Raw genomic sequence first — 22,783 nt, forward strand, 5'->3', positions numbered from 1 at the left:
AGCAGCATTTCCTTGCAAGCTTATGCGAGTGCTGTCAGTGGTTTTAATCTGTAACTGTGGTGTTGGTTCCCTCGGGGCAGAAAAACAACAGGACACGTTCTGTCCCAGGTAGCTAGCCACATAGGAAGATTTTTAGTTAACTATTTATATTTTGGTGTATTTTTGGTTAACTAAAAAGAAACATTGGATGGTACTACGAAAATACTATTTTGAGAGGAATCATGTCCTTCCAGACTCATGACTGCATGTTGTTTGGCTGGATCCTTTTATTTATCCGGATAGGCTGGAATGAGAGGTGGCATTTTTTTAAACAAAGGTTATACTTGTGCAGAAAAGAAGAAGTATACATGTTTTTAGGGATTTTTTAGGGGTTCATCAGCACCAGCCGCTCAAGTAGTCACTTTGGGACAAACACAGGGGTTGCTGGAGGAGAAAAAGGCCTGCTTGTCTTCAGCTTTCCAGGATCAGAATTCAGTGCCCACACCTGATCCGTCACACAGTGGGAAACAATGAGTTCAGCCTGGTGAACCAAGGCTTTCTCTGCATCCCAAACACAACTTCATTTTCTAGATCTTTTCTGAGGGACTCGTGTTACAAGGAATTGCACCTGTTCATATTAATTTCTGTGTGTGCCTGTTACTCAGGTATTCTTGTTACTAATAAGAATAATAAGAAATCCTTTAATAAATAACTTAATAATAAATTAAATTACTGTCCAAAGTACTGGTTCTACGTTGACAGTGGCATCTGCTTGCTCTGCTCCAGCACCCTGAAGTGACATTAAATTGTCATGATTAGATTTAATAGTTGATGTGTGAGATTTTAGGTGTTTGCAATCGGAGGATTCATGTAATGTTGATGCGGCTCGCGTGTAGAACCACCATTGAGATGTACAATGATTCTTTTGTGTCGTTTTGTTGAATACATGGAGTTGAGAAAAAAGCTATTCTGTTACACTAAAACACTGATAAGGGAGTGAATGTGGGTTCAGTAAGCATAAGCTTAACATTGAGGTCAAAAGCTGACATTTCATAATTTTGACGGGTTATGAGCAAGAAGGGTTGGGAATCAGTGATTTAATGTTACACTGTAGCCCACAGAAAAGACTAAAGTAATATTTAAAGTTTTTATACACCCAGCAGCACTCCATGCATTTGTAGTTGCACTAATATTTAAAGTAGTAGTGAAGACATAAACGCTTGTCTGACATAATCCATTGATGACTGTGCTGGTTTACCACTTGAAGTACTAATGAACAGCATTTTCTCATATAATGTAACACTGTTTTGGCTGGATTGACCTGAGTTGATGTTGCTGAACCTTGAAAAAGACATTGAACTCCACCACTGCTTCTTTTAAAAGCTCTGTGCTTAACTGTGTTCTGGCTCTGGATTGATTTATCGTTCCCTTTACTGGTAATAGCTGAACACTGATGCTGTCATGAATCACAGGGTCATAACTCTGTGGTAGTGTGATTACACTCAAGTGTATGAGCAGAGTCCTCCTTTTTAAGAGGTCTGTCTCAATGTTAAATATTTATTAATCTTTAGCCATATTTTACACATCTTTTCTGTTGGATTTATATATTGTAACTAATGTGGCTTAAGCTCGGTATAAGGAATTAAAGTCAGAACCCACAGAACCTGGTGCTTTTATTGTGTGGTTTGGTTGATACGGGCTGACAACTCACCTCCATACTTCTGAATACTGCAGTACTTCCATTAGTTTACTCAAAGATATTCCTTTTTTTTTGAAGTGCGGATGTCAGGATACACTCCCCCACTGTGGGACAGTGGTCTGTTTTCCACCACTAGATGGCGCTGCAACGCAGACCAAGTATCAAACTGAAGAGATCAGCTCACATGAAACACTTTCCCCTTTTTGAAATGTCTGGGACTACCTGTGTGCTATCAGAGAGCAATTGTTTTTTTGTTTTGTTTTTTAAATGTTTTCAATTTTAGGGGTCATCACAGTGAATCATTGTGTTCCACGTTTTGATTTGATGAGGATGGCCTTCCTGACACACACTACCCCATTTTTCCGGGCTTGGAACAGTTACCATGAGTACTGGCTAGTGACCCCTTGGTGGCTGGTTTAATGGGGCACTCAGTGTGACAGGGCCGGGATCAATCTGGCGACCTTCTGAAAATCTTCTGTTTAATTACTTAATGGTAGTTATTGTATTTGTAAACTGAATAAGGTTAGTACAAAAACCAGGATGCAGAATCAGAGAGAGGTTTGGGGGCGTTTTCTGAGGAAAAGCAAACTTAAACAATGGCACAAATCAGACACAGAATGACATTTTCTTTGGAAAATAAACAAAAGCTTCTCTGGAAGTGTAATCTCAACACTTTCTTGGCTACAGGAACAGAAGCAATATGTCGCGTGACTGGGGAGAGGATGTTTTATGTTGCTGATAATATTCAACAGAAATTACTTTAATTTACTACAACCTTGCTTTAGTGTTAGAATGAGATATCGTTTCTGTTTATTTCTAACTGATAGGAACGTATAACAACACCTGATCACAGTTATCAAAGTTTTATTATTGAGTGTTTTCAAAAGATTCCGAAGATGTGTTGTTAAACTGATTGGTTTAGATGAGTTCATTGATTAACACAGCAGTGTTTATCACTCAATAAACACTGCTGCATCTTGTGTCACGTTTCCACTGCAGGGGCTGATGTCAATCCAGGAGCAGTTGTTAAAGGAGATGTCGGAGGGATGTTTTATTGCAAAGGAACTTGCTTAGATGTTTATTCTTTTTCTGTGGAATTAAGATGCAGGATGTGTAATAAATATCATCCAACATAATCAAAATGACAGAATGAATTTAAACAGCAAGAGCTCATTTGACAACAAGCAGAGCCACTACTTGCCCCGCTGCACAAACTTCAACTCATCAGATCAGGCTATAAGAGCTTTAGATTGGAACAAAATTCGTTTTAAAGTTACTTTTTAATTCAAAGGCATATAATGATACTAAAATCAATTATTTAATATTAAGAATTAAGAAATTAACATAGTATTTCTATATTAGGACAAAAGGTCTCCCCAGCACAGTGATTAACGGATAGCTGGAACAGTGTACACGTGCTGATGGGGAAGTTTGATATTCAGAGGTTGTCATCCATCACATAGTTTACTCTCCCTGTTTTTGTTCAACCTTTTGACTTCTCCCCCCACATCTGGAGTACTCGCCACAACAGTGTGTGTGTGTGTGTGTGTGTGTGTGCTGTTGTGGAAAGAGTTGCTGGGATACAGATACGGATGGAGTGCAGACATTCACAGTTTCAAGGCTCCACGTTGAGCAGGTCTAGAGCTTCATCCGCTCCTTCGCCTCCTACATGGTTCTCAGTTTGGCTTTTGGAAGCTGCAGGAAGCCGTTCACTGACTCCTCCCAAACACACAAACGTGACACATGTCCATGCGGCAGCACACATGACCCCACACATCATAACTCACATGTGTACTTTCTGTGTGTTTAGGGTTCTTTGTGCAGCATAAAAGCGTGTAATCATGCCATTCTCTTTTCAACACCACCATCAATCTGTGGCCTGTTTCCCACTGTCAAGGAGATGACTCAGAGCCTCCTCCGCCGCTCAGCGACAAACCAGCAGGAAGGAGGAGGTGACTCAACCATATTGACTGTAAGTGTAGAGTAAAATCCAAAAGAAATAATCACAGAAAAGTTGGGCATAGTGGCGAGGAAAGAGAATTACTGTCTCTTATGTCACCCATCACCTGCAACACCACACGTCTGCCCTAATGTGTACAAGCCCCCACATACAGACACATAAGAATTAAGTCAAAACCAAAGGGATTCCCACTTTTTTGTTTATTGGTAACTAGGGTATTAGCTGCTTCTTTACAAAACCATAGTTATAATTGCTCATTAACATGTTACTTGACATCAGCAGGAGTGAATAAAATAACAAGCTCTGGATCAACACAAAAAGCAGAGAACGAAAACAATAATTTAATCATGGAAGATGATAAAGCTACTAATAAAAGAGCCAAAGTCTTGAAAACAGACTTTAACATGTTTCTCAACAAGCTGCATGATTTTATTTTTATTTTTTTGGGGGGGTGGGGGGACTGGAACGTGGTTCTATTGACTTACTTATGCAATTTTCTTAATTTATTTTACATGGAGAAAGTTCATTAATCAAGGGGAGGATGCCTGTAAATATGCCTTTATTGGCTGGGAAGCTGCATCTATAGTCTCTGGTTTAGCAGTGAAGGGTGCTATAAAATGGCCAAATGATAAAAAAAAATTAAAGAATTGCCAAAGGTCTAGTGAATGTATAGTCCTCTGAAGAGCAAAAAAGACATGTTTTTGGGTTTGCAGGAACAGGAGTGTATTCATGTTGTACAAGTTGCAAAACCTCTTGAGCTTCATTTTTGATATTAGTGTATATAAATAAAACATCACATGTGCCTTTACATCATGGCATTCTCCTCCTCAGACTTGCTCTTTTTACCTGTGCGTTTAATCACTATGATGAAGGCGATAACTGTAACAAGAAGAGACATAAGACAGAAGTCAGGTTTCAGCGGAGGCCAAAATGCAGTCAGCTTTACCAACACTGAACCGGGTGGTTACACTGTAACAAACTTACGGCAAAATCCCAGAACGCCTGCAAGGATCCCGACGGTTGCTCCTATTTCAGGTTTGAATCCAACTCCATGAGGTGCGGTGTAGCAGTGGCCCAGTTCTGTGCAGTTGCATACTCTCACTGGCATGCAGAGAGGAAACATGCAGAAGGTGTTACAAGACAAACTTTAAAAGTGCAATAACTGATTTTATTTGTGAACATAACACTGACATGATGCCCCACACATTATTACCACATCCAGTGGTAAGTGGCAGCAACCATTCAAGTCATCTGAATCTGTCTCAGGCCATCTGAGATTCTTATTTCAAAATTATATACATATGGGGTGAGGGGCATGGTTTTAAATTGGGTACAAAGTTATTTGGACAAGAGGAAACAGTATGTGCATTTTTTTGGTAACACATCCAACTATATGAATATTGTTTGTGGAGTCCCACAGGGCTCTGTTTTGGGACCAAAACTTTTTAATTTATACATTAATGATATATGTGAAGTGTCAAAATTATTACAGTTTGTGTTATTTGCAGATGATACAACTTTTTTTTGTTCAGGACATGATTTGGAAACTCTTGCTAAATGTATAGAAAAAGAAATGGTAAAATTAAAAAAATGGTTTGATGAGAATAAGTTGTCTTTAAATTTGAAAAAAACTAAATTTATGATTTTTGGCCATTCAAGAAGAGAAACAAATGTATCACTTAATTTAGAAGGAGTACCAATTGATAGAGTATCACAATTTAGGTTTTTAGGGGTTATTATAGATGATAAATTGACATGGAAAGCTCATATAGCTCATGTAAAATCAAAAGTGTGCAAAAATATTTTTGTTTTGAACAAGGCTAAGTTTGTGTTAAATTATACAGTAATGAGAATCTTATATTGTTCATTAATTTTGCCTTATTTATCTTATTGTGTTGCAATCTGGGGCAACACATATCCAACCAATATGAATCCTTTATTTTTATTACAGAAAAGAGCACTTAGAGTTATTTTCAATACACATTACAGAGAACACACCAACCGATTATTTTTTGAATCAAGATTACTGAAACTTGAGGATTTGGTTAAGTTACAGACACTCACAATCATGTACACAGCTAAATGTAAATTATTACCAGAAAACTTACAATACATGTTTACTTTCAGTTTAAATAACGAAGATAGTCGCAGAAAATTTAATTTTAAACATTTATTTGCCCGAACAACCTTAAAGCAGATGAGCACTTCAATTGTTGGAATTAAGTTATGGAATTCATTAAATTATGATTTAAAGTGCTGTATAAACTTATTTCAGTTTAAATATAAAATTAAAGAGAAAAAAATAGCTATGTATGAAATAGTCTAAATATATAATATATGCGTATGGAGACAGACAATTTATTTTCTTGTTTTTCTTTTCTTGTGATATTAATTAGGTAATTGTGCAGACCATCTGTTATTATTGTTCAGTTTTCTTTTGAGGGAGGGGCAGGTATAATAAGATTTTCTTCTTCCTGCTCCTTTCTGGTTCTGGAATATGTTTTTGATTGTGTTGTCATTTTTACTTGCTTGCTTTTTTTCTTTGCATATTTCCATGACCAGAATAAATAAAAATGAAATGAAATGAAATCTGATGACTATAATTGTAAGATTTGCATATAAATCTAACCCTTTAGCTGAGCTGCTGAAGAGCATTTACGGTAAAGTACAGCCGGACTTGAAGGCTATATCTTAAATTGTTAACTCACCCTCAAATAACTGTGTGATTCCTACGCCTGCATTGTCAACAATGTTGATACTGAGAGGGAACGTTCGATCCTGAGTTGGCTTTTTCTTCAGGCGCAGCTCAGCTGATTCATCTGCACGAAAAAAAACAAACAAAAATTCACCAGTCTAAATGTAAATACAGCATAATTTCCACATTCTGTGTGTCTGATACATTTTACAAACATACCATCGACTTTGTGAAGCTCCCAGTTGGGTGATTTCTTGCTGTTGGCGAAGCTGAAAGTGAAAGGTTTGGAGAAAGGAGCGCCGTCTTTATCTTCAGCCTTGATGATGACAGGCTTCATGTCCTTCATGCAGATGTAGGACTGCGTCTCAGTCAGTTTGGGGACGTTGTCATTGACATCTATCAGGTTAACGTGGACCACGCGTTCGGACGACATCTCAGGGTTTCCTTCAGAGGACGTGAAAAAGGTCATGAATACAAACAAGTCCATTAACATAAATAAAGATGATGAATTCACAAGTGCGTCTGATTGGACAGAAATCTGCTACAGTGCTTTGCTGTGACTGCCTCCCCTCACCTTTCTCAAAGGCGATGACTGTGACATCAAAGCTCTCCACTTTCTCTCTGTCCAGTATGTTTTTGGTCTTGATCTCTCCAGTGGAAGCATCGATTTCCAGCCAGCCTTGAGCATCACCATCCAACTTAAATCTACACACAAACACAACCTTCAGTCATCAAAGTCACATTGACAACCTCCAGTCCAGTAAACTTAGTTCAGTGCAGAAACTGCAAATAAAAAATGCAGTGATTATTACATTTATGTTGACTTGTAATTCACATTCCTTTTTCTTTCATTTCTTTTTTTAAAATCAGTTTTCTATACCATCCCAACCGTATCTGATTTGGAGTTTCAGAGCTCAGTCCTTACACAGGACAAACTGAGCTTGGGACCAAAGGAAACAGTGGTAGTCCCCAAATAAAAAGAATCAATAATTTACTTGTTTACATGACAGCCCCAAGTCAGGACTAAATGTTTAATCAGTGAAACAGCGCCTACAGGGAGGTTTCAAAGCTTTGCACGTGATGTGCTTACGTTTATTCTGCTGTATCTTTATCTTGTTAGTCTGACTTCAGAGGAACGTGAACCCAGACTCCATCCACCAGACCGCCAGACACAGACTTGTCATTCAAGGAAAATCATCACCAAAATGCTTGTATATTGGCCTTTCGAACTGTTCAACCAAAACATATTTATACATTATTTAAACCAGCAATGTCTGCTATGAAAGTAGTTGAGCTTTTTTTCAGTTAGTGAAGAGGGGCAAATTAGAACGATGGCTGGAAACCAATGCTATATGAAATGTTTAAACCTGTAGTTCAAAAATACTGGTTTCTGAGAGCTAAAAATAAGTAGTGAAGTTACACTTGTTGTATAGTTTGTGCATTAGGATTAAAAATTAAAATCGAAGTTTAAAAAGAAAATTTAAGCATGAATTATCTTTCTATTTAGCTTCTTTACAGAAAATAAGAACCAAGTATTACATTTAGAAGTCTCTGGGGATGTGGGAAGAGGTTAAGAGTTGTTTAGTAACATCTTTGTGTGGTTCTGACCTGTAATTTTTAAATTACTCTCAGAATAATATCAATGTTCTTGTGTCCAACCACAATCAGTGCTGTCCCCATGTATAAGGACCTTGACTCACCTCAACATTTGAATAGGGATAAATCCTAGTTGGATCATTTATTAAACTTACAACATCACTATTGTGTTCACATCTGAAAATGCTGCATGCTGGAGTTTTATTTTTATTTTTATTTTTATTTTAGTATCAAATTATTTAAATATATCATGCCACTATTACATTGAAAGATATGAATAAAGCTGTATTTCTTTTTAATAATGTTATAGTCTGGAAAGACAAAACCATGAATATGTCATTTCACTTAGGAAAGGAAGATAAATGTGTGTGAGTCATGAGGAATAAATGTATAACACAGCAAAACTGCATATGAAGTAAACTACAAAATCCCAGGTAGCCCACCACAACAATACAGGTGATAGTTGTTATTGGGATACTTTTTGATTTGCTGTTTTTCTGAGACTTGATAACCATGTAAATAAACAAAAGAAAACTATCAGATAAAAGTGGTGAAGTTTTTTCTTGTGTTTCCTTTTATTCCTTGTTTCAATATGTGCACTTTACTTCATAATACTTAAAGTAGGTCTGAGTAGAGCAGATGAGTAACTGTCGATGTCTTTGTTACCTGATCTCTTTCCCTTCTGGGTCCTGTGCTTCCACCTTGAGCAGCACCGACCCCTTGGTGGCATCCTCAGCTACAGACACAGCCATGTCCATGTCCAGGCTAAACTCTGGGGCCTCATCCACATTGGTGACTGTCACAGAGACGGTGACAGTGGACTCGCTGCCGTATTGCAGATCTTTCCTCAGTGGCTCTGGGTTGCGAGCATCAATCTTGAGGTTGTGCATGGGAGAGGACTCAAAGTCCAGAGGCTGTTGAGGGAAAGACAAGATGATTAAAAGAAGAGGCAAAAATGGTCTTTCAGAATGACTTCTTGATATGAAAGGGGCAGATTTACAAAATTGGGAAAATTAGTGTTTGGTGATCAACTGCACACATCTACAAACACATACACCATGAGCTCATTTCAATAATGATCAAAGTCGTTCAATGATCAATGCAGATTAGTGTAGAGTTGCAAATAATCAGAAATAATTACAATCAAAACATTCACAAATGACATTGGTGCAGCTTGTTTTATGTTACCAGATAGGCATGAACATTCAATCAAACAAGTTCACTTCAGAAACTTCAGTTTCAGTTCAACTACTTTAAAATCAGTTGGGTTTTTTTATGCCTCAGGATTATAGAGACTACAAAGGAGGATTAAAGTTTGTTGCAGCCTCAATAAGAAATATTGAAATAGAAATATTTTTTTCTTTTTTTTTTTTTACCCATTTCATCACCCAGAGCTCATACCTAAGTAACAGTCCTGGGCATTGCTCCCCTCTACCAACCCAGGGAGGGCCCCGCACTGAGCTCAGGTCTCCTCCTTATCCTGAGGAGTGAGCAGGCCGCTTCTTTTCACCAGACAGGGTGGGGTTTCTCCGGCCGGATGTAGCGCGTGGAAGGATCACGTTATTCCGGCCAGATCCTCCAGGTTGGCCAGACGGGGGAATGTGTAGCCCAGGACTGTTGCATGTTTTTGTGAGGGTAGCTCCCATTAGCTACCCAAGGGAACAAGGGGAGAACATGCAAACTCCACACAGAAAGGCCCTTTCGCCAACCCCATCCAGGGTGTGGGCGCCAAAGTCATGGGGGAACTTAACACGCATTCAGCGCCCACAGCGTCCCCGGCGGGAATTGAACCCAGGACCTTCTTGCTGTGAGACGGGTTCACTACCAGCTGCGCCACCGTGCCCCTTTTGTGCCTCTTTAAAGCATAAGTACTATGCAAAGCATAGTAAATCTGCGCCCACCTTCCAAGGGACCTAAACCGATAGCACAGGTATGTATGAGGGAGATTCTGTACCTTTGCTACAACCAGATGACCAACACCGTTCCCGTCAGTTTCCACGATAAAGCGTTCGTCATCGTCGCCTGCAGAGATGTGGAACTCAATAATCGAAACGCCGCTGCCGGGTTCATCACCGTCTGTTGCTTTGATGGTGACCACAGTGTGTCCCACAGGAGTGTCCTCTGCCAGGGTTTGGCTGCCATACTGCGTACAGACACACACAGTTCAGTAAGAACACCATCATCCTAAGAGCAGGACCAAACAAAGTTATGATTTACATACTTACATCTTTCTTCTCAAACAGAGGCAACTCGTTGTTGACGCCAATGATCTTGATAACCACCTTGCAGACTGTGCTGAAATCTATGAACCAAGAGGCATGAGTACCGCATGCTGGATGGGAAATTCACAGGATTCGACCAACAGGTGTGTTTGCATACTTATGGTGTGTTACCTGAGTCACTGACTCTGACGTTGAGGTTATAGACCGCCTGCTCCTTTCGCCTAAACAACCGCAGCGCCTGAATTGTTCCGGTGTCATCAATGGAGAAGGCTTGGGTGGTGGGAGAACTTTGGGACTCGATGGCGTAAGTCAGCTGGGAATTCAATGTCCCTTCCATGTCGTTGTCGTGGGCCAACAGGTGTCCTACCTCGCTGCCTGGAATAACAGGATGTCTTCAGATTTATGCCTTCATTGATGCCTCTGCCTCCTGACTCCTAGATTTGGGTTCACTGTCTGCATCTCCAAAGCAATTTCTGCTATAACTGTAGATCATTTAATTGATCCTTTTAATATATGCTGTATCTAGGGGTGTTCAAGCAGGGCAGATGGATAAAAAGTAAGTTACATGTAGTGTACTCTATGTGTTTGAAAGGATTATGTAACAATCACACACACAAACTTACCTACAGGCTCCTCTTCCTGCAGCTCAAACACACTCTCCTCATGTTCACACACTGGTCCATTATCATTCACATCCTCCACCAAGACCTGAATCTCCATAGGTGGATCCACTTCGTTGTCATGTGCATCCATTGCAAAAACAACCAGGATGTACTGAAGAACAGCAATTCAATGTTGTCATTATTTCAACGCAGTCTATGGGGAATTTAATGGAAAGAAACAAACAAAACGGATGTCTTTTACCATGTCTTTTTCCTCTCTGTCGAGCTCTTCTGTCAGTAATATTTCTCCATCTTCTGTGATCTTAAAGGGGAATTTCAGCTGTCTTTCTTTCTGTACCAGTCTGTAGATGGCATCAGGGTCATTAGACCGGACCTGCGCACAGAGAGAGAAGAAAAGGGCCCCGAGCGTGAAGGTCAGTTCCTGGATGAAGTCTATGTAGCGGGTGCCAACAGGTTTTGCATGATTAGGGCTCAGTTGCGTAGAGCCCACCTTACCTTAGCAATGACCCGAGGGTAAGCTCCCTTTAAGTTCTCTTGGACAGTTATGGGCCCAGGGTTCATCCACATGTTTTGCCGCACTGCGATGCTTACTCTGGTGTTTCCACTCAGCGGTTTTTCTAAAGTTCCCCTCTGATCCTGCACTCGCACAATTAGGGTGTAGTCGGGGTTCTCCAGTGGGTCCACGTTACGCCTCCTCTGTTCTACACCACAGGAGGAAAAAATAAATTGTAAACAGAACCAGTGCAGTAGGGGAAAAAAAGTTGTCTGGGAGTGAACATTACAAGAGGATTACATCTGATTTCAATTTGGAAAAGTTCAGCCTCATGAACTGAGATTAACAACTCTCCCTGACTGAACTCACCAGCTCAACACCCAATAACTCACACGACCAGCACTAATCGCTGCAAATGTCTTTACAGTCTCTGTTTATCTACATTAACACCATAAATCCTCCAGTGTCACCACGTGATCAAATATCACATGTCATTTTAGCTTAAAGGGACATTTTAAACTCTTTCTCCAGTAAATAGCATTTTAGGGTCGTGACCCGTTGAAAGGCATTATAAGAAAAGGATTGGTGATGCAAAAAAAATAATCCAGGTCTGAGTTTCTTCAGTGTGTAACAGAATTAACAGTCAGCAGGGCTGGTGGATGTACTGTATGTTGACGTGTGGAATATTGGGAAAACCTTCAAGGAAAACTGCTTGTAGGATTCCCGTAAATCAAAGCAATATTTTCAAGAAGACTTAGCAGCATGCTGTTACACTATATATATATATATATATATATATATATATATATATATATATATATATATATATATATATATATATATATATATATATATATTGCCAAAAGTGCATTTCTTCTTATTAATCAGTCAGTTATGTCATTGCAGACTTTTTTTGAAACCAACCTGCTCTCTCCACACAAGTGAAGAAGGGGTTTTGTTCATAAGGGACTTTCTGCACGGAACAGTACTCGTCAAACTTCCCTTTCAGAGCATCAATGCTCCCGTCTTCTCCCCTGCCATAATGTATCCCTTCTTTGGCCTTCAGCATCTCTTCTCCTGTAACAGACACATAACATTCCCATGAATATGAGCACCCAGACATCACAAATATGTTTTAATGGCCGGTTTAAAATGTATTTACATTCTCACACAGACTCAGTGCAGTCAGAATCCGCATCACGCGACACATTTAGGCAATCTGCCTCCAATCAGCCTTAATCTTGAGCACACAAAATGAGTAGTGTAATCTGGATTTAATGTTGTGCTATACTACCGGATTACAGACAGAGACGGACAGATTGTGGACTTTCCCGCAGGCACCACACTCAGTTGTGTGCATAAATTTCAGTGTGTGTGTGTGTGTGTGTGTGTGTGTGTGTGTGTGTGTGTGTGTGTGTGTGTGTGTGTGTGTGTGTGTGTTACCTTCTTCTGTGGTGGAGATCTCTCCAGTATTAGGATCGATCTGGAACAGGAGGATGTTGTGATTGTTGGGGATCTGGCTGACCAGGCTGTAACTCAGTTGAGCGTTGGGGGTCTCCGGGTCGTCCATGTCCGATGCGAACACTTGAGTAAAAGTGACACCTGGAACCATCGAAGCACCTGATGTTAAAATCTAATCTCATGAAACATCTGCCTGAGTAGCTCAAAGCAGGAAGCTGTAGTGACACGGCAAGGCAAGTTTATTTCTATAGCACAATTCAACAACAAGGTGATTCACAGTGCTTTACAAAGACATTAGAACACACATAAAAAGCATGATTTAAAGATTAAACAAAAAAATTATGATAATAATAAGATAAATAAAATACAACATAACATAATTTACAGGACTCAAACCTGAGGGATTATAAACCAAACCAAACCAGACATTCAAACCAGTCTCCTTTCTTTAATAAACTACATTTGCAGAGGTGATAATGAGAGTACACTATTCCATAGTGCAGTTGAAGAAAAGATCCTCCTACATGATGCAACCTCGTCCCCATTTACTGTACCTTCAGTGTATCCATAACAAAGAAGGAATCTTGTTTATCAGTTTATCCATCCATTTTACTGGGATTCCTACATTTACTTTGACTTTTGTTTTACCGCACATAGTACAGAGCCAAGATATTTCATTATGTATTTCATCAATTTCATTGTATCTGTTAATATTTATCCACTGCTGCGTCTCAGGGCTGGAAAACATTCCCAAAGAAGTTGAAACGGTAAGGATTTTACCTTTTTGCCTCACCATCCCACACTCAACACTTAAAAACCATTCTATCATTGAGTAAACCAAAGATTGCTGCTCTTGTTTTGTTCCAGACCCAATAGTACAAGGTCATCATTGTTGTATTATTTTCTCCACACATTTTCCATCTAGGGCTAAATGGGGACTGAGGGAAGACCAGTCCAGCACCTGTACCCCCTTCTTCACCAGCTCTGTAATGTGTGCAGAATTGGTTTTTAGAGCTCTTGACAATACTGTATGTAATCTTAAAGGTGACATACTTTGCTGTAAAGTCTCAGTGCAGCTTTCTGCATTAATGCCCCCCATCACAGAGGTGTGAATAAACTTTGTCAAGGGCACTGATACAATCCCTTATCATCACAGAGCCTGGCTTTTGGACTTGTTGCTGATAACGTCCTTAATAGTCTCAATCTTCTTTTCTCACAAATACCGATTTGTGCGACTGCACCCATTTTTATTCTATGACAGTCTGTCCCAGATTCCTCCGAGTTCAGATGTTAACGACGACTCTGGAAAGGTTTAATTTGAGGCTTTTCAAACAGTAAAGGCACCGTAAAAGGAGATGAAATTCAAATAATTTCCAGCCATCCTCTGCCCCTGATTTCTACCTCATTACTTTCCAATAAATAAAATGTAAAAAAAAAAAGATTTTCAGGCCTACAGCCCAGGAATGATGTCATTAACAAATTAAATAATGCTGATGAAGGAAACACATGTAAAATATAGTTTTTACACCGTCTGCAATTAAACAAAGTCACAATTAATTTGGAATTTCTTTCCAGTTTGTCCCCTCAGGAATCATATTATTTAAGAAGTTAACCTGACTGGTTGGGTGTTAAAATATATATTTGCAGCTATAGGAAAATTCCCAAACTTTAAAAAATAAAAATAAAAAATGAAATATATATACTAAATAAATAAAATAAAAATTCAACCTTACTACATGAAATGTGGAAACTTTGTCATCTCGGTAGTTTTAGATTGATGTTTTTGAGTTTGGATTCCCTGCATCTATTGTGTAATCATGAAACTAACCTAACCCAATAACAGTCTTCATCTTTTCAAGCCCTCCCTCTGTTTTAAACTCTTATTCAAAGCCACACCTGCTGGATTGTGTTCTCGAACCGTAGCTGTGTAGCCGCTCTGGTTGAAGATCGGGGCGTTGTTATTGATGTCCAAAACATTTATGGTCACAACGATAGAGTTACCAACCACGACATCATCTGCCAGGGCCTCCACCTGGATATAGTTGAGCACAAACATGCATGAGCTTAATAGACTGCATTGCTATTGTGATCTATGAGGATACTTTATGTGCATTCGTAAAGACAGAAAGACAGTTTTACCGTGAGAATGTAGTGGTTATCTCTCGACCAATCCAGAGGTTTCTCGAGGAAAAGCCAACCATCCTTTGAGATCCTGATATCATCCTTACCTTCTCCACTCAGCCTGAAACCATCAACCCTCGCACCTGCCATCTGAAACTAAAACATGAAGGAGACGGCCACAATAGTAGATTACTTAAAGACATCTTAAAAACCTTATTTGATCACAGACAAAATGCAATTTTTCTCAGAAAATGAGGGATAAGAGATAAACACCATGAAATACTTAAAAATGAATACATCACAAATGTTATGTGCAGGCATACAGTCATATTGTACATGAGTACTGCAAATGTTTTAATGAGAGAAGTCTGCTCCTGCGTAGAGCAGAGAAGAATTACCAGAAAAAAAATGTTTGAAGATATGTAAAATATGTGAAATGTGAAAGGAAAAAACAATTAAAATATTCACAACTTATTTAATCAGTGCTTTTAAAAGAAAGTTGTAAAAAGATGACTTCTTGGTTTGTGTAATTCACAAATAACTGTTTTTAAACGTATTTACATTTTGATGTTAATAGCAGCAACATCTTAGCTGTTGTGTTTTAATAGCGTCTTCATTCAGCAACACTTTGGGAACTAAGGGACTATTTGCCGGATTTTCCAAAGTTCTTTTGTGATTTACAATATTAGCAACTCAGCCATCTGTTTTTTTATATAAGTACCCACAAAACATGTTCAGGGGGGCGGCAGGTCTGGCCTGCAGGCAGACCAGTTTAGCACCTGCACTCTATAAACTCACCATCTTGCTGTCATGCATGCAGAGTGTGATTTGTGTTATATTGCTTAAATTTGCATGTTGGCTTACAACTGGTTTTGAGTCTTGCCCGTTCAGTACAAAGATTTTTGTGTTTGTTACCCCACCGCAACTTATGAAGTGCTTCCATTAAATGACAGAGAATACTTAAAAAATTAATTAATAAATAAAATAAAATAAAGTAGAATAAATTATTACAATTTCATAGTGTCATTTGCTATTTTTGTCCCATTTTCACTTTACTATAGTGTAACTGATTTGTGAATAAGTTATTTCTTTTGACATTTTAAGCATCATCTCAACTTTTTTGAAGTTTTTTTTTTCTTTTTTTACCTGATGCAGTGCATAGGGTACTGGTGTCCCCTCCGCCACGTCCAGTTCAGTGTCCTGGAATGGACCCTTCTTCTCCTCCAGATCCTTCCCAACAGCCTAGCAAAGTATGGAAACACCGGTAAAAGGTCACCCAGTACAGAGGTTAAACTAAATACCTCCTTGTTCTTCATCTGTGTGTCATAACGTGAGAGTAGTCAAGCATTGAGGGCAGTTATTTATTGAACCGAAATTACAAGACAGTAACTATATTCTTATATTCATCGTCAGAATCAGAGCACAAAGTCTACTGATGAAGAGCCACCGCTCAGTTTAGTTACAGTTTTTGTTTCCTTAAGTGATTTGGCTAATTCATTTAACAGGTTTCTCCAATTGGTGAAAAAAGTTGTATTAAATCAAAGCATTTCCAAGTCTTGTATCAGTGTTTAGAAAGAATTTGTATTGAAGGACAGCACCAACAGATGGCGATGCTGTGTACTCACAATGCTGCTCAGGAACAGGAGTAACAACAGATGCACCATGGGTGTCATTATCACAGCCTGCAAAGGTAGAGTAAAGAGTAGATAAGTACATGAGTAGATGTGTACATGTGTAGATGTGGGGGAAAAGAGTAAGAAAATATGTTAAAACAAGTTGAAGAGGCAGAGTTTATATATTGAAGAGGATTTTATATAATTAAATCCTAAAAGTTAAAAATGTTCAGTGACTCGTTTAGACCAAAGTGCTGAGTGAAGATAAAGCAAGAAATAGATGTGCACGCTTTCTGTCTCTCTCTCCCTATTCTGAACTGAAAAAGAAGTTAAAGTGCTTAAATGTGAAACTACACTTTCACAATCAGCTGTGTACAGACATGAGTGTACAGAAGAAACTGAAAGCTTGAGTTATTCTTTCCGTCTTGTTCCTCTCAGTCTAAGTCAGATCCCAGTGAATGCAATCGTGATAAAAGTACACAAAGGTCATTATACGGTAAGGGATTCTGTTGGTAAAGCAGTCTAGGATGAAATGAAACACTTGTTTGTGTCACTGTGACTTTAAACTCCATAGTGTTTGCAATCAGCTAGCATTTACTGCTTCTCTGCTGTCCAAACATATTTTTATTTTCAGTTTATGACGGATATAAAAAGCCCCCTGTCAGTCAAACAGAACTAACATTGTATAACCTACACAGAAAGCACTTTTTTATTAACATGAATGTTGCTTTAGGTTGGTACGGTAATTAAATAAATGGCTTCATACCTGAAGAAAAATCTGAACATGAAAAAGAAAAATACAGTAACTTCATTTTAATAATGACTGTGTTTAAGAAAGTTCAAATTAATGTTTGGCTGATCTTAGTGAGCTTGTAAAGTTCAGGCGAAAGAAACGAGTAAAGTCAAGTCGCTGAGTGAAGGTGACATTGAGTCGTGGCTGGTGACCTTTTTGTGGCACAGCCCCACTGAACATTGCCATTGTTGACCATTAACTGAAATGGTATTTTCTTCTGAATTTTATTTGTAATTGGTTCTTAAAGTAAAAAACCACAAACTACGTCTGCTGATAGGCGTACATCTAACCATCAAGTCCTTCACTGCATTACTGCTCTTCTAACTTCCATCTATCTAATTTAATCAGGTTTCAGTGAATAAATTATATATTGTGCATGCTTAGTTTAGGTTTAAACTGGACACAATACATATGAAACCAATATAAAACCACATCATCAAGCTTTCCCTTCCCCCAACACTATCCCTTTGGCACAATGATTGAATTAACTCTTCCAGAATTTCAGCAGCAAAGTCACTAAATTTGGTCCTGCATATAGATTCTGAACGATATCAGAAGCAACCCCAGACAGAAACCAAGAAAAGGTGGACATGTGCAAGCGTCTCATATTAGGCCCTGCCAAAGTCATGTCAAGATCACAGCACTCCTGCAAAGAAATCCTCTGACACTTTCGTCCCACAGAAAACAGAAACCACCACAAGCACTCTTCTGTGTTTCTAAACATACTCTCTCAAAGAAAAAGAAAATTATCCTTAAACACAATCCACCGAAAAACTGGGAGACAAGAGACTGAGGTGACTTACCTTACAGGAGTGATCGAGTCACCTGTCAGACCTCTGAATGATCCAAGGAGCTGCAGGCTGTCACAGTGCTGTGAAACGTTAACCAAATGTTAACCAACAATGTTTTATTGGATCTAATGATTGCCTAATCACCCTGTCCTTATGATGGGCTGGCCAATGGGATAGCAGCAACGCAGGCAAGAGTCACAGACAGGAAGAGCAGAACAATGATACTTACAGTGCTGTAAAGGGTAAAACCCATCATTGACTATTGTTAAGTAGCAGATTTTATTTTACATTTAAAATGTTCATACATTTGAATTAATGTGAAGTGGGGGAAAAACAATCAATGGAATCACATTGAACTTTTAATTTCCAGATGACATTTATGTAACTTGTGAACAAAAGGAGTAAAATCATAGAGCAAAAAGGAGGAGTGAAAATGGAAGAAATTTTTTAAAAAACGTTCAGTTTAGTGTGTAAGTTTCTTATTTCCGTTTGGACTTTGACCTCCACACCCCGGCAGTGTTTCCTGTCAGATTTTCCATTTGCCTGATAAGAAGCTGTGTAGACAAAGGGGACGAACAGATAGCGCAGCTGACAGTCAATTGCCTCATAAGAACACAAAGCGCCGAAATCTCCCATGTGATTCAGCAGGTCAAGGCACATGTGAAAATGTTAAACAGCAGCTTTGAGTGCAGCTCATGACCTCAGCAGCTGACAAACTTTGCAACCTCTTGGAAGCCAGAAGTCTTGGGGGGGTGGGGGTCTCCTAAAGAGAGGATAGCAGTATTTATCTTGTTCTTTAATCTTTTTCTTCATAACCTCACCACACATACAGCTGGGATTATCCTCCACGCGACCTGATGCACATGCTACCATCTCCAGCACACGGCTTTACGGGCCAGGCTGAGCTGCTTGGCAACTGGACAGAGAATTGTGTGAATCAGCAACTGTAGAAAAACACAGGCTGCAGGGGTGAGTCAGTGCTTCACAAGCCCACCATTAAACCAAAACCTGTGCCTGTAGAAGAAGGACCCGTGAATTCAGATGGAAGTGGCTGTGATGAAAAGCATGGGTCCATAACCAGTACTGACTGCTTGACATCCACGCCAATATGCACCAAAGCCATCTGCCTGCTCTCCCTGAACCCAACATAGCTCTCTCTCTCTCACACACACACACACACTTACAATTCATGGGCTCCTCTGAATGTTACCTTGGAAACACACTTCCTAGCATTTTTCCACCTTCCAGACAAACCTGAATTTCAGATTTCTACATGACATCGTCTGACTCGGTGTTCAGTGTCACTCAGTGACCCGAATCTCCCGTTTTACCTAGCGATCAAATCTGATGGCATGCGCACTCAAAAGACTAATTTTGTCTCCAAAAGTTCAGCTTTTACCGTCATTATGTGATTCATCTTTTATCGGCTCAGTTACGTCACAGTTAAACCCTATTTGTGTCCCTTTTGTGTATAGATGAGTCATCCATTTTAATTTTTCATGAGTGAGGTTGAGATGACAGAAAATGACCCGCTAGTTTTTCCTCCAAATAAGATGTGAGGCTTTCCATCAAGCAAGGGTGACACTACCTTTAAGTTGAAAATACGCCACATTATCAATCTGCTTTTTATTCACAATAAGTGCAAAATACAATACATTTTACATAAAATGAAAGTAATGAATCAATGATTTAAAAAAAAGTCATAAATATTAATCACATACAATAATCAAAAGCATACAACCATCAATACAAGCACTTGGGAATGAAAAGTCAACAAATTTGGCAAAAACAATAAAAAATAATAACCAGAATTGAAATCATGAGGAACTTTGGAAAAATGGAAATAAAGCTGACACAGAAACAAAAAACACATCTTTCTCTCAGTTTCTTTAAGCTAATCTCCAGTGTCTGAATAGTTTCTGTCTCAGAGGCAGGACAAGTCCAGCACATGACTTCTGAAAGTCCAGTCTAGTCCTCGCAGATCAGAACGCAACAAACTGCTTGATGACAGGTAGACACCCAACTCCTCTCGTACATGCAACCTGTGCTGAATGGAGGAGAAGGTTAAACCGTCCAACTTTGCTGTCCTTCAGGAACAGGCGTCCCTCCAGCCTTGTCCAAGGGTTCCTTTTTGCAGCCTGTAACTTGTTCATCTGCTCAGGTGTTTCCTGTGGATTTGGGATTGTCTACAGAACAGAGAGATCATGGCAGGACTTGGATTTGAGCCAGAATGCCACAGTGGGATTGTTCTTTGCAACCATCTTGTCGAGGAAACGTCTGGCCTTCACAGGAAGGCTCTCGCGGCGTCTCTTACAGTGCGCTGGTCCACGACGTTTGCTGTCTTCTCTGGAGGTTCGGCGCAGACGCAGCTGTCGCACGATGCCGTAGAAAGCCTCCCAGACATTATGCTGCATGGCGGCTGAGGTCTCGATGAACTTGCAGTCAAAGACGGCAGCACAAGCACGGCCCTCTGAAACAAGGAGGAGAGCATGAAGTCAGAGATGTACAGATGACTTTGGCCTTACGAGGAAGTGATTGTCTCTCCTTACCATTTGTGGACACCTCTCTACGCCGCACCAGGTCACACTTGTTTCCCACTAGTATGATCGGGGTATTTCGGGCAGGGCGGAAGCGGCGCAGGGTAATTCTGAGCTCTGATGCTCGCAGGAACGACGAGCGGTCGGTTATGGAGTACAGCAACAGGTAGGCATCACCTGTCTGAATGCAGCGCTCCTGGGTCAGCTCGCTGTCAGTCTGCAAAGAAAACACAATTAAGGGTTTATAGTAGAGCATCCAGACTGCTGTGGACCCCTGTCATTCCCTTTTCACCTCACCTCTGCATCCCATGTGTCCAGCAAAGTTATAGTTGCAGTTTCCCCGTCCACTTCTATCTCCTTTTCGCATATTTCGTCTGTAAATAAAACATGAAAAATCTTAACAGACAGCAAAATTCTGGGAGTCATTTTAACCAAATCATGTGAAATAATTTCAGTATCGCAGCATTACTGATAGACAGTACTGTGCAAAAAGACTCAGGCATCCCTAGTCAAAGATACAAAGTTATTTTGTGTCTACATTATTTTGAAGTTGACCAATGTGGGGTTTTATGTGCCAATGCCATCTGTGTATTTTCTGGTTTTAAGGAGACTATATAAACTATATAAAAATGGTAATTTAACCTTTGATGAAGCAAGACTACAGATGTCTAAGGCATTAGCAAAATACCAGATTATTTTTCAAACCTTGTCCTGACGATTTCTTGTGGCAGTAGCCAACACACTAGTGGTCTTAATCAGAATCATGTTTATTTGGCCAAGTCAGGTCAAACAAGACAGGGAATTTGACTCAAGTTATTTTTGCTCACTGTAATAGACATTCTAAATAGACTATTTAGAGAAAGCGTGGGATAAATGAAGAAAAGTAACATATATGTGAAAATATCCATTCTGGTTTTGTTGGGGAGAAAGAAATATTAAGTATTTTATTTTATTTATTTATTTTTTAATTTGATTTATTTAATTTGTTTTTCTGGTGTACATTGTGTAGCTACCAATTTAAGTGAGTGCAATATTGTATATTGATGATTTTCTGTTTCTGGTGTCTTATAATCCTGTATGGGATGGGTCTTCGGACATGACACAAAAATAAAACTCATTAATTAATTAATGAATGAATTAATTCATTAATTGACAAATGACAGCTCAATTTAAAAAAAGAAAGAAAGGTGCAGCAGTATGAGTTAAGGCTGATTTATGCTTCCGCGTTAGACCAACGCAGACGATACGCCGTAGCCTACGGCGTAGGGTCTGCGCGATAACGCAGAACCATAATTCATGCTTTATTCATGGTTATTGAAAGGTGCATTGTTACGGCATTTGATTGTGGTTATTATTATTATTAATGTGTTTCAACCAGTCTAAACGTATTTGTGCTAATTCGAAATATACAACAAAACTTAAACAATAACACAATAAGTCTTCTAAGACGTTGACAGATCACCATCATCTCACCTCCATACAGCTCGCAGTCATCGCTGTCCATGCTGTCCGCTGCCCCGGCGAAGATGCTGGCGAAGGCGGACTTTCCGACCCCGCCGCCCCCCAGCAGCACCACCCGGTACGGGGCCGCGGGCTCCAGCGGGTCCCCGGAGTCCGTGGAGATCACAGAGTCCGCGGACGACCAGCTCCCTCGGCTGCCGCGGCTCCCTCGGCTGGACTCCCCGGCGGAGCCGGAGCAGGACTTGGAGCGGGCCATGCCGGGGACCCGCGCCAGCAGCCCGCCGGGCATCAGCCCGCTGCTCGGGTCGCTGATGCTCCAGCGGTGCAGCTCCGTCTGCAGGCGCAGGCTGTGGCGGCGCACGCTGGACATCATGCTGGATCAAGTAGTGGAGTGGACTTTGAACTTATTTTAACTTCTGAGAATTAATTAACTCAAATAAAAACAGCTTTTAGGCCCTTTTATTGGTGTCTCATCTTAAACTGATCAAAAATATCTCTATAAAAACCAAGAGGGTAGAACCTTGCATCCTTTTTTTTTTTAGCTATAACACAGCAGTAGGTTAAGGCTTATAACAAAATGAATTTAAATTAAAAAGCAAAGTTAGGCTCTGGGATGGTAAATCCTCTTCTTGATGTGTCTGCTGCCTCAGTAATCTCCAGCAGCTCCTCTCATGCTCTGATGGGGTTTCCCTGCAGGCTATATAAAGAGAAACGGGATGGGTGGTGCTGGTGGGGTGTT

The 22,783-nt window shown here is 39.8% G+C and overlaps 2 protein-coding genes across 2 annotated transcripts; both read right to left on the minus strand.

Annotated features, from left to right (window-relative positions):
* Window positions 1-3,823: 3,823 nt before the first annotated feature.
* On the minus strand, window positions 3,824-18,147 carry cdh17 (cadherin 17, LI cadherin (liver-intestine)). The gene is made up of 19 exons (XM_061716783.1): window positions 18,059-18,147; window positions 16,475-16,531; window positions 15,996-16,091; window positions 14,868-15,005; window positions 14,625-14,760; window positions 12,711-12,869; window positions 12,192-12,344; window positions 11,270-11,475; window positions 11,016-11,147; window positions 10,775-10,925; window positions 10,323-10,526; window positions 10,155-10,231; window positions 9,884-10,072; window positions 8,596-8,843; window positions 6,908-7,038; window positions 6,553-6,777; window positions 6,347-6,457; window positions 4,623-4,739; window positions 3,824-4,517 (listed from the first exon to the last, which is right to left on the minus strand). Exons 2-19 carry the CDS (start codon window positions 16,520-16,522, stop codon window positions 4,444-4,446), a joined length of 2,595 nt encoding a protein of 864 aa, XP_061572767.1. The 5' UTR covers window positions 16,523-16,531; window positions 18,059-18,147; the 3' UTR covers window positions 3,824-4,443.
* A 1,523-nt stretch (window positions 18,148-19,670) lies between these two features.
* On the minus strand, window positions 19,671-22,783 carry gem (GTP binding protein overexpressed in skeletal muscle). The gene is made up of 4 exons (XM_061716786.1): window positions 22,057-22,783; window positions 20,881-20,957; window positions 20,596-20,800; window positions 19,671-20,516 (listed from the first exon to the last, which is right to left on the minus strand). The coding sequence occupies exons 1-4, from the start codon at window positions 22,415-22,417 to the stop codon at window positions 20,233-20,235; spliced, it is 927 nt and encodes a 308-aa protein (XP_061572770.1). The 5' UTR covers window positions 22,418-22,783; the 3' UTR covers window positions 19,671-20,232.

The sequence above is a fragment of the Cololabis saira genome, chromosome 3 (genome assembly GCF_033807715.1).
Source record: "Cololabis saira isolate AMF1-May2022 chromosome 3, fColSai1.1, whole genome shotgun sequence".
Taxonomy (NCBI): domain Eukaryota; kingdom Metazoa; phylum Chordata; class Actinopteri; order Beloniformes; family Belonidae; genus Cololabis; species Cololabis saira.

Excerpts from the sequence above, each read along its gene's own strand:
- cdh17 (XM_061716783.1), bottom strand. The coding sequence starts at position 16,522 with ATGACACCCATGGTGCATCTGTTGTTACTCCTGTTCCTGAGCAGCATT. Across the intron at positions 14,761-14,867 it reads ATAACCACTACATTCTCACG|GTGGAGGCCCTGGCAGATGA; the intron begins GTAAAACTGTCT and ends AACTATATCCAG. Across the intron at positions 6,458-6,552 it reads GGAGCTTCACAAAGTCGATG|ATGAATCAGCTGAGCTGCGC; the intron begins GTATGTTTGTAA and ends TTTTTCGTGCAG.
- gem (XM_061716786.1), bottom strand. The coding sequence starts at position 22,417 with ATGATGTCCAGCGTGCGCCGCCACAGCCTGCGCCTGCAGACGGAGCTG. Across the intron at positions 20,801-20,880 it reads TGGACACATGGGATGCAGAG|ACTGACAGCGAGCTGACCCA; the intron begins GTGAGGTGAAAA and ends TTTTCTTTGCAG. Across the intron at positions 20,517-20,595 it reads TAGAGAGGTGTCCACAAATG|AGGGCCGTGCTTGTGCTGCC; the intron begins GTAAGGAGAGAC and ends TCCTTGTTTCAG.